The 10,575-nt window shown below is 46.6% G+C and overlaps 1 protein-coding gene across 5 annotated transcripts in view; it reads left to right on the top strand.

Annotated features, from left to right (window-relative positions):
- Nucleotides 1–9,894, top strand: part of LRRK1 (leucine rich repeat kinase 1) — a 109,721-nt gene extending 99,827 nt beyond the window's left edge. For all 5 annotated transcript variants that reach the window (XM_073304295.1, XM_073304299.1, XM_073304297.1 and 2 more), the window contains 3 exons: nucleotides 3,670–4,514; nucleotides 6,323–6,424; nucleotides 8,353–9,894. In XM_073304295.1, the coding sequence (XP_073160396.1) occupies nucleotides 3,670–4,514; nucleotides 6,323–6,424; nucleotides 8,353–8,530 (1,125 nt within the window). In that variant the 3' untranslated portion in view covers nucleotides 8,531–9,894. The remainder of the gene's footprint in view (nucleotides 1–3,669; nucleotides 4,515–6,322; nucleotides 6,425–8,352) is intronic.
- Nucleotides 9,895–10,575: the final 681 nt, after the last annotated feature.

A 10,575-nucleotide genomic window follows, 5' to 3' on the forward strand; every position in this document is an offset into this window, starting at 1 on the left:
GCCAGCTAGCTGATGAAACTTGAAGAAACACGCAGTCAGACTACTGCCCTGGGATTTTGCTCATAAGGGAAATACTTCTGACTGGCTATATTTGGGAAGACAGATCCAAAAGAATCGTTTCCCATGCTTCTTTTCTCATCCAAAGGAAACATCATAGACATTTGAAAGAAGCAGAGTGAAGCCCTGAAAATAAACTCTCCGTTTCAAAAAAAAACCCAAAAAACAAAAAAACAGAGGAATTGAAAGTGTAATTTTGGAGGTTAATTTTTATGATTAATTCTGATGACCAGATAACAATGAAATCCTCCAGACCCCCAAAAAGCAACTTCCTTTTCAATCTGTTTCCAATATTTTCACAAAGAAAAGCAAAAGAGAGGTTGGAACGTGTGTTGGGACCTGGCCTGCATAAGGAGCCTAGAACACATAAAAACAAAAGCTGCATTTAAAGGCTGTAGCCTGCCAAAGTCTTCTGTGCCAGAAGGATCAGCCAGGGGAATGGGATGGGGGAGCGACAAAGTCTGTGTTGTTTGCGGGCTTCGTTTACATGGTATCTGATGAGTTCCAATAGGCTCGAAGCCTTACACTGTACTGTAGTTATGAGGACAGAACGTCTTGCCGCAGGCTCATCCTCTGTGCTGTACAGTATGGCACACGCCCCCATCTAGAGACCATTCTCACTGGCACAGCTGGACTTTTGGCAGGCCAGAGGCTTCCAACGCAGTTTTGTTTCTGTGTTTTCGTTGGCTCTTCTCTCCACTAAAATATCGAAAGTGAATTCCGAGAAAGTTGCTTCACGCTGATGGAGGACGCTGTGCTGCTTGGGTTTGGTCACTTTTTTAATATCACAGTTTGGAGACGTCTGCCTTACGCCCACCACCTCCCAACGCACTGGTGCCTTGATAGCATCGGTGAAGAGTATAGCCCTTGTGAGCATGTGGCTTTCATAGCACTTGCATGTTAAGTGGCTAGCTCTCTTACCTCGGGACATGCTGTGACAAATGTGGGTTCAAGCCCCTTCTTGGGTCAGGAATTCTCATGCCTTGCTTTCCAAAGTGTTGGGGACAACCTCAGTGCCTGAATAAAACAGGATCTAGTGCCCAAGGCTTGAGTCATGCTGAGCTTAAAATGGCTGCTGAATTTGCCTCCACAGTGATTGTGTTAACGTAGTCTAAGTGTTTTGTAATATTCCTTGGGCCGTATTGGGCCCCATCCCCAACCAGTGTAGTTGGCACAGCTGCGTTGACTCTGAAAGCTACCTTGTTCTGTCCGGTTGTAGCTGACACTAACCAAGGAGATCAAATAGATTTTTATGATGCTAAGCCAAAAGAAATACATCACTTGCTAGCCAGACTGTCCTCTCCCAAGGCACTCAGTTGCAGAGGAGTTTAAAAGATCTAACAGTGACTCAGAGCTGGGGATGGGGGCGGAAGGAGTGAAAGGTCAGAGAATAGCTTTCACTGTCCACTAAAGCCTGCTAAAATGTAGCTAGTAAAACTGACTGAAAAATTCCCATCAAAACTCTTTAATGTAAAATGGCCTTCTGTGACGTAATGTTTAAGACACCCAGAACTGCAAGCTACTATGTTATCCCTTTGTCTTAGCAAGAGTGAGAGCTTTGTTACTGCTAAGATGTGTCAGCTCCCTACTGCACCAGCCTGTCTGCCTTGCAGCAAACTCTTCAAGATTGCTAGTCTAAACTTGGCCTGACAGGTAACAGTCAGTGAACCTCAGTTCCCCACAGATATCCCACTGCAGTGTCCCGTCACTCTCACTGGACACTCTTAGAAATTTCTGTGTTCGCTGCCTCCAAAAGGGCAGAGCACACATCAGCCTGTCAATGTGAAGACTCACACTTCCCTTTGATACGCAGCATGGAGATGGTTTTGTAACAAAACAAGAATAGGTTTGTTCACACAGAACAGAGATCTAAATGACACTAAACAAGGGGGAAAGAGACAGGTCTGGTTACAAACAAAACAAAATGAAACACACTTTCTAGTGACTAAAACTTAATCTTAGCAAGTTACAGTCTTTGCCTAAGCAGTTTTCTTACTCACATAAATACTCACATAAAGTTACCAGCATCTCCAGCCTGTCAGACCAGGGGATACAACTTTCACAGGCTCACAGGTTGCTGTTTCCAGTGTCCCCTAAGTGATGGGTTACTCAGTGTCTTTTTGTTCCCCTTTATGTTATGGATATAGATGCTGATTTTTGACCTCTTACAACCGAAATGGCCTGTGACTCACCTCCTTGTGTGACTGCCCTTCTCCCTGGTTGATAAGCTAAGATCTGTGGAGCTTGGGCTAGAATTTCTTAGTTATACACAGCGGAGGGGCCTTTGGGAGGGCCCTTGAGCTTGGAACTCATTCCACCCGCCTTGGTCTGAAATAGCCTGAATTTGCTGACCTTTTGGGTATGCTGCAAAATGCATGTTTGTACCAAGAGTGGGTCCTGGTTTGAGGGTTGGTACCTAGGAAGGGTAAGGTACTTGTCAGGGTCTGGCTGCTGGGTTTGGTTTTCACAGTATGATAAAGTGTTAAGAGGCACCGAGCACCTGGGATAGACACATTCTTACAGTCTGACACATTGGAAAAACCCAGCTCCATCTCTCCTGTGAGGTGAGTGTTATTCTGTCTGTTTCACAGCTGTGGGAGCCGAGACATAGGGAGGGTTCTGGCACATGCCCGTGGTCGCACAGTGAGTCAGATTCCCAAGATACCCATTTCCCCGTCCTCTAACCACTGTCTCCCGTGTTTTCACTGTCATTGGGATGACCAGGCCAAGCAGAAGTTCTGACAGGCTGTAATGTTCTTTCTTGATGGCTGTTTTGTTATGCTTTGAGCATTCTGCTGGGGAGCAATGTTGCAGAATAGCAATTTGTGCTGTGCATAATTAGACACCTGACTTTGCCTGCTACACAAAGGAGACCCTCTAGCTGTGTGTTGAGAGTGACTATGCTGCAGAATATTATGGTTTGGCTCTGACGAAATCCGTGCAGCGTGCGACTTGCTCACTGTGCTGTAAGTTGCCACAGCCAGTGCATGTTCGTTAATCATAAGCACCTCTGAATTCTCCATCGTGCATGTCAGCCTGTCAGCTTGTTCTCTGAAGTGCTGCTGACATCTCCATGTGCCTACAACATAGTCTGGGGCTCCAGACCTGCAGCCTTCATCTGGATGAGTCACGCTGTCAGATTAACCAGTGCTAGAGGTGCAGTTTGCATGGCATTGGATTGAGGATCAACAATTTCATTTTCTCATTGGTCAGAGTGGCTCCCCTGGCAGAAGCACCATTCTGCTTTATTCTCGGTTTGAACTAATCTGGACTTGACCAGTTGGGTTTCCAGGTACACGATGGCTGTCTCAGAGTGTATCACAGCCGGCGTTTGTGCCTTCAGGGTGGGCTGCATGGCCCATCTTTCCTCCCATACCTGTAAGGTGATGGGGGATGGATAGGGCTGGGTAGAGGGAGCGGGGGGGTTGTGTGTATAGGTTCATTAGGTTTTTTAGGTAGTGACGTTGTTGTGGGGTAATTTAATTTACTTTTGGGGTAACAGATCAGTCTATTCTGATATTATTGGGGCACCCAGAATGTTGGATGGGGAGCTCTCTTGTTGCAAAACTGTAAACATCTACATGGAGAAACAAATCTCTCTCTCTCCCACAGAACTCCTACCTGGTGCTGGCCGGACTGTCAGACGGACTTGTGGCAGTTTTTTCAGTGGCACGCGGCATCCCAGAGGACAGCTGCTCCTACTTGTGCTCACACACTGCGAATAGGTCCAAGTTCAACATCTTGGACAGTGACCCCCGGCAGAACCCCTACCCTGTGAAAGCCATGGAAATAACCAACAGCGGGGCCGAGGTCTGGTACAGCAATGGCCCTGGCATTCTCATCATAGACTGCGTGACCATAAATATAAACAGGAGGCTGGAGCCCTACAGCCCTCCATCTGTGATCACATCTATGGCGTGTAACTCGGAGTACCATGGGGAGGAAGTGATTTGGTGCCTGGATGATAAAACGAACTACCTGGTGATGTACCATACTTCAACCTATCAGCTCTGCGCACGGTACTTCTGTGGCGACTGCAGCCCTTTAAGAGACATGTTTACAATCCAGCAGCCTTCTGCAGGGATCCCTGCTACAACAGCTATACACAAGTCTGTGCTTGAGAGTAACTCTTTGGCTGACATGAGCATTATCTGCAGCCCAGAGCTGGGCACACAAATATTAAACCATCAGGACTCCATCACAGACTATTGCTCCATGTCTTCTTACTCATCCTCCCCTTCTAACAGAATAACTAGGTCCTTCTCCAGCCTGCCGAGCTCTCCTGCAAGCTCATCCAGCGCGCCTTTCTCCATGGAGTGCGAGGAGTCCAACAAGTTTCATGAACTGATCCCTTCCCCAGACAGATCTGAAAACGATGCTACACCAACAGATGAAAACGCATCGCATCTCCAAGCTGTAAAGATTCTTCCAGTAAAAGACCTCATCTGGATCCCTAGGTAAATCCCTCCTTAAAGCACATACTCAGCAAACCAGATCCGAGTCACAAGTGGAGCATGAGTCCGTTTGGGTTTAAGGAAGCTCTCAAGGACTTGGGTTTTGTTTCTAATTGTAATTTCACAGCAAATTTACCCATGGTGGTGACTAGCAATAAGATACAGCAAAAAAACTACGTAACTGTCCCAGAATTTCAAGTTAGAAACCAACGTTTCTACAACTTTTGGAAGGTATCTAGTGTTGCCCCTTTTGGCAAATTTGGGGTCTTGCAGGATTGTTTCCATTAGGACAAGAAATCCTGATACAAATCAGGTGTATTTTTGGTGCCATCTTATTTACAAAAAAATGTACTCAAAATCCTGGTTCCTTGGACAGAGTAGAAACAAACATCAGCAGGCAGTTTTCTTGCCCAGAAATCCCCAAGCCTGCCACTCCTGTGAAACCTCTGCCCAAGAAGCTGTCTCTCTGTCTCCTCTCAGGGTCATGTTCGCTGCTGCTTTTGCTGGCTTTCTGCTTCTAAGGCAGAGGTGAAAGTGGGCTGGTACGGGCTGGTACAGCGTTCCAGTAAGAAGTGGCCGCTGGTACTGGCCTGTACACAGGCCACATTAAAGCACAGCCGCGACAGCGCTTTAAGGACTTTAACGTCACTGCCCCTTTTGCCGCCCGACCCAGGGCCGCCGATGGGGCCTGGCAATTTAAAAGGGCCCAGGGCTCCCGGCCGCAGCCACCACTACCCTTTAAATCGCCCCCCAGGCAGCGTGGAAGGACAGGCTGGGGGACGCTGGCCCTCAGCCCCGCCCCTTCTGCCCGAGGCCCCGCCCCTTCCGGGAGCCCGGAGCCAGTCCCCCATACCGGTGAGTAATTTACCTTACTTTCACCCCTGCTCTAAGGGTATGTCTATGCTGCAATGTAAGCCTAGTGTTAGTGGAATTGGAGTTAGCGGACCTTGGGTTAGAAAACCCAGGGCTTCAGCTTCTACACTGATTGTCAACTCTGGGTTAAGAATTTTCTAACCTGGACCCGAACCTGGGGCTCCAGCGTCCGCACCGCGGTATGGAGATCTGAGTCGGACCAGCCATATCCCAGACTTCCTAGCTGCCTTCCAACATGGGGCTGCTCTAGCCCTTTGTTCATGGTGCAGTGTGGGAAGACTCGAAGGTCCGCCAAACTTGATTGTCCAGAGGACAAAGAAACTCAGCCAAAAGGATTGTGGGGTACTTGAACGCATTCCCTGAGCATGAGTCCAGTGGGGCTGTGTCCACACTGGAAAGCAATAGGGCTTTTATCCTGGGGCCCCGGTTTGGCTCAGGTTTGGACCCTCCACCCCCGTGGGGTCCTTCAACCCTGAATCTGAGCCCTGGGTTAGCATGATATGTGTGTAGAAAGAAGGGGGTTAGGCTTGACCCTGAGTTCAAACCCCCTAGGCCTACATTGCAGTGTAGATGTATCCTAACCTGCACACACCCTGTTACCAATATCCCTGCATTTGCAGCCAGGGAAACCCCTCAGTCCACATGGCTTAATGCTGACCTGCCAGGTGGCCTTCGCTGGCCTATTGCTTTGAGTGGGCAATTGTCTGCAATTGTTTTTACTACATAAGTAACTTGATTGCTCCTTCTTTTGAGCCTGAAAGAGAGTGTTTGGCACACCCATTGTCTTTAACAAGGTCTGTGAGCCTCTTTGGATCTCAGACCTATCCCCCTGCTGGCAGCCTTCAGCATAAGTAATCGGAAGAGCTACCGTACATGTGCTTTCCCTGACTGTCCGTGGCCCACGTTGTTGAGCATGACTGTCTCTCTTTTGTCTGTAGGAGAGGTGGCGACATCATAGTTATTGGGCTGGAGAAGGAATGTGGCATGCAGCGCGGCAGAGTCATAGCCGTATTGAAGGCCAGAGAACTGGCTCCCTATGGGTGAGATTGAATTAGAGCCTGTATTTCATGATCCCAAAGGATTCCATCAGGGGAAATGCACAGTCAGTGTTTGAGTGCAAGGCCTGCAGTCCTCCAATTGGCCTCTCTTCCTTCAGGGCATTCTAGTGTGGATTCTGCGCCATAGGGCAAGCTCCCAGCTGGAGGAGTCACTGTGATTAGGCTCCAATTACACAGGCAGGCCCCCCAGTGCAAGTTAGAGCAGCCCTGAGGCTGGGGTGGCCCTGGATTGGTAGAGCAGAGCATGCTGTGACTGTGCCCCTTCTGCTCCTTATACTGGGACAAGCAGGAGAAGTTGGGGTAGATCTTCTCCCGCGTGCCAGATCAATCCAAGCTGGCTTCTTCAGGCAATGGTCATGATCTGCCCCAGAAACATCACAGCAAGTTGCATCTCCAGCTCTCTAACTAGCTGCCTTGTTTCCCAGGCTGAGTCAGTGTTAGGATAGTGCCTCTCATTTTGCAAAATGTGATGTTGTGATAACTCTTGGCCCAATCCTGCCAGGTGCTGACTTCCCTGGGCTTTGCAGGCACCAGCACCTGGCAGGGGTCCTCAGTGCTTGGCAAACTCAGTCTCTGCATGAAGAACAAGAAGTGTATTTACTACAGAGTGCAGTGCTTGTCTGTGGCTTCATTCACTCAGAGCAGGTTGAAGTTCTGGCTCTAAACAAGCACCTTTGTTCCTGGCACTCCGTGGAAAACAGTTATGGACGTTCATTTAAAATGCTTCATGTAGCAACTGAGCTTCCAAGTAAATAAATAACCATGGGATAGTGTGGAGTTGTTTTTTGCTGACCATTTAAACACCAATATGTGATTGTGCTGTTCATGGCAAGACAAAACAACTAGAAGTTAAGCTGTGCTGTGTGTTATTAATGGCCATTTATTAATAAATCAGCGCGGGTAACATGAAATCAAAGCCTTGCTTTCATTCACTTCCGTTGTTCGTTTGTGCCTTGGCATGTCAGGTATAGTGCTTTGTTCCTTTTGTTACCTGCATAGGCCCACTTAGCTAGGTGGACTCGTTTCAGAGATTCAGCTGATTTAAAAAAAAAATAGGAAAGAAAAAGTATGGGGAATAGAAGACCAGATGAAATGGCCATTGCTAGGCTTGTCCTATTTTACAATATTGCAGCCTTGCTGATTCAGCACAAAATCCGTCGACTCATCCTTGACCAGCAGGATGAAAATGATGAAAAAGCCAACAATATTGCACTCCCAGTGGCAACAAATTACTTCCCCTGGGTGTGGAGGCATCTGCAAGGCTGCAATATCGCTAAGATGGAGCCAGATACTGTACTGCGCCTCTGAGGAGTGGAGGGGAGGGAGGGAGAGGAGATGACTTCCTTGGGGGCTGCTCTCACTTAGGACAGCTTCCCCACAGCTCCAAAATACCAAACTCTCTAGCTACTCCCGCCATTCCTGTTTCCCTTGCCCCGGTGCTGGGGCAGTTCCCCAAGGGACAGGTCCCTTTCCTTTATCCCAGCACTCCTTTATAGAGTGGGATCAATCCATTATTTGGGTCTTACTAAATGCATGATGGGGCAAATTCTGCCACCTTTCCTCACATTGACTAGGCCCGCACTTTGTGAGCAGCCTCCTTGAAATCAATGGGATGAAGGTCTATCGAATCTGGCCTTACATTAGTGCACAGTACTGTTGTAATCAAAAGAGCCTCGTAGAACTATGTCACTGTGTTGGGGTTTTCGGAGGGAGGTGAGGGTTGCTATTATGTAACTAGTAGTTACACAGCTTTATGTTTTCCTGTGTTAAATATCTCCAGCTGTCTTAGAAAAGCAGATTCACTGACTGTAAGACAAACTCTAAGCAGCCAGCACTTCTCACTTTTGCTGGGCTGTCTGTTTTCTGGGAGAGCTGCACTCCATTCTCCAACCCTGTTCTTGCTTTCCCAGGGCGCTGGTCGAAGCTGCTATCGTAGCAAGGGACACTGTTGTGTGCTGCTTTGAGAACAAAAACATGGAATGGTGCCTTGCTGTCTGGAGGAGCTGGGGTGCCCGAGAGTTTGACATTTTCTACCAGTCCTATGAAGAGCTGGGAAGGCTTGAAACCTGCATGCGAAAAAGAAGGTAGTGCTTGTCAAATTTAAAATCAAGCATCCAGGAAGGACAGACTACAGGGAATGGAACCTGATGCCCTTCAGCATTCCAGCCTGGGCACTTTTGTATCCTTAGAGAAGGGTTTGGTTGGTTTTTTTTCCACATTTGCTGCTAAGGAACACTGCAGGGTTCTTGCAGAAACTATCTCCTCTGCAGTGCATTTGCCAGAGATGCAGAAGACCAAACTAGATACCTTTCTGTTTGTTTCTGCCTTTCTTTTCAGCAGGGGATAGAGATGTATTAAGTCCAGAAAGCGGGTGATCTCTCAACAATGTTGCCCTAATGTGTACCACCCTCCTTAACCCTCCACCCATTTCCATTCACTTCTCTATTTTGAGCCACCTTTCTTCCATTGTAAATTCCCTCACAACCCCCAAACATCTGGGCAGCTGCTGCTTAGGTCCTCATCCAAACGAGCTTCGTTAACTACACAGATATGCATCTCTCTCTCCCTCAGAGACTGAGCTTTTACACAATACTCCTATCACCTGCTCTCCCAATGGGTGAGAGCCCAGCAATAATCCTTCAGTGGCCAATATATTTCTGGGCTGTAAAGATATTGTGATGCAGAGTTACTGTGAAAGACCCAAAGATGATGATCTGTCATTGAATACTGCACAATCTCAGTACATTAATGAGCTATTTAATTGCACTGCTGCAAAGTAAATTGTACACAAAGTCCAATGCAAAGCAAAACATGTCAGCACTTCAGATGCTTTACCAGTTGTTAAGAGAAGGGAGTAATTTAATCAGCAGAACTTGGAAATGGTCCATGCCCCTCTGTTACTTTCCTCTGTAAGGTTTCAGAGTAGCAGCCGTGTTGGTCTGTATTCGCAAAAAGAAAAGGAGGACTTGTGGCATCTTAGAGACAGACCAATTTAATTAAATTGGTTAGTCTGTAAGGTGCCACTAGTACTAAGATGCCACAAGTAGTCCTTTTCTTTTTCCTCTGAAAATACATTTGGAAGTAAGCTGAGTTTACTGGTATATAAAAGTGTCTGTTATTTTTTAGATAGAGTTGCTTATATAGTTTATTTTTCACATCACTAAGGTCACTCTGGACCCTGGAAAGCATTGTACCCAGTGTACACACAATCCCATTATCACAGAATGTACAGAAGAGTGTAAAAAGTGAATCAACTCCTGATGAATGAATGTGTACTGTGTATTGAACTGTTTTTATACTGAGACCCTTATACTAAGTTTGAACATATATGCAAGGCTGCTTGATGTAGAATTAGCAGGTTAAATGTCAGATTTACACTTTTACTGCAGGCTGTTAAAATAACCATCAGAAGCAAAACGTATCTCAAAATAAACAGACTCCTCCAAGAATTACATTGCGTCAGTGTCACCGTTTATTGGCGGCTGGTGACTGCATCAGCCACTGGATGTTTGCACAGCTCCATGATCAGGTCAAGAGTTGCTGTATCTGATTAAAATGCAAGCTTTCTCTCAGGGAACAAAGGGTAGGAATAAATGGTAAATTTTCAGACTGGCGAGGGGTAACTAGTGGTGTTCTCCAGGGGTCAGTCCTAGGACCAATCCTATTCAACTTATTCATAAATGATCTGGAGAAAGGGGTACACAGTGAGGTGGCAAAGTTTGCAGATGATACTAAACTGCTCAAGATAGTTAAGACCAAAGCAGACTGTGAAGAATTTCAAAAAGATCTTACAAAACTAAGTGATTGGGCAACAAAATGGCAAATTACATTTATCCATATTAAATTTCAAGTAATGCACATTGGAAAAAATAACCCCAATTATATATACAATATGATGGGGGCTAATTTAGCTACAACTAATCAGGAGAAAGATCTCTGAGTCATCATGGATAGTTCTCTGAAGACTACCATGCAGTGTGCAGTGGCAGTCAAAAAAGCAAACGGGATATTAGGAATCATTAAAAAAGGGATAGAGCATAAGACAGAGAATATCTTATTGCCCTTATATAAATCCATGGTACACCCACATCTTGAATACTGCATACAGAGGTGGCCCCCTCATCTCAAAAAAA

This window comes from Lepidochelys kempii, chromosome 10, assembly GCF_965140265.1.
Source record: "Lepidochelys kempii isolate rLepKem1 chromosome 10, rLepKem1.hap2, whole genome shotgun sequence".
Lineage (NCBI taxonomy): Eukaryota > Metazoa > Chordata > Testudines > Cheloniidae > Lepidochelys > Lepidochelys kempii.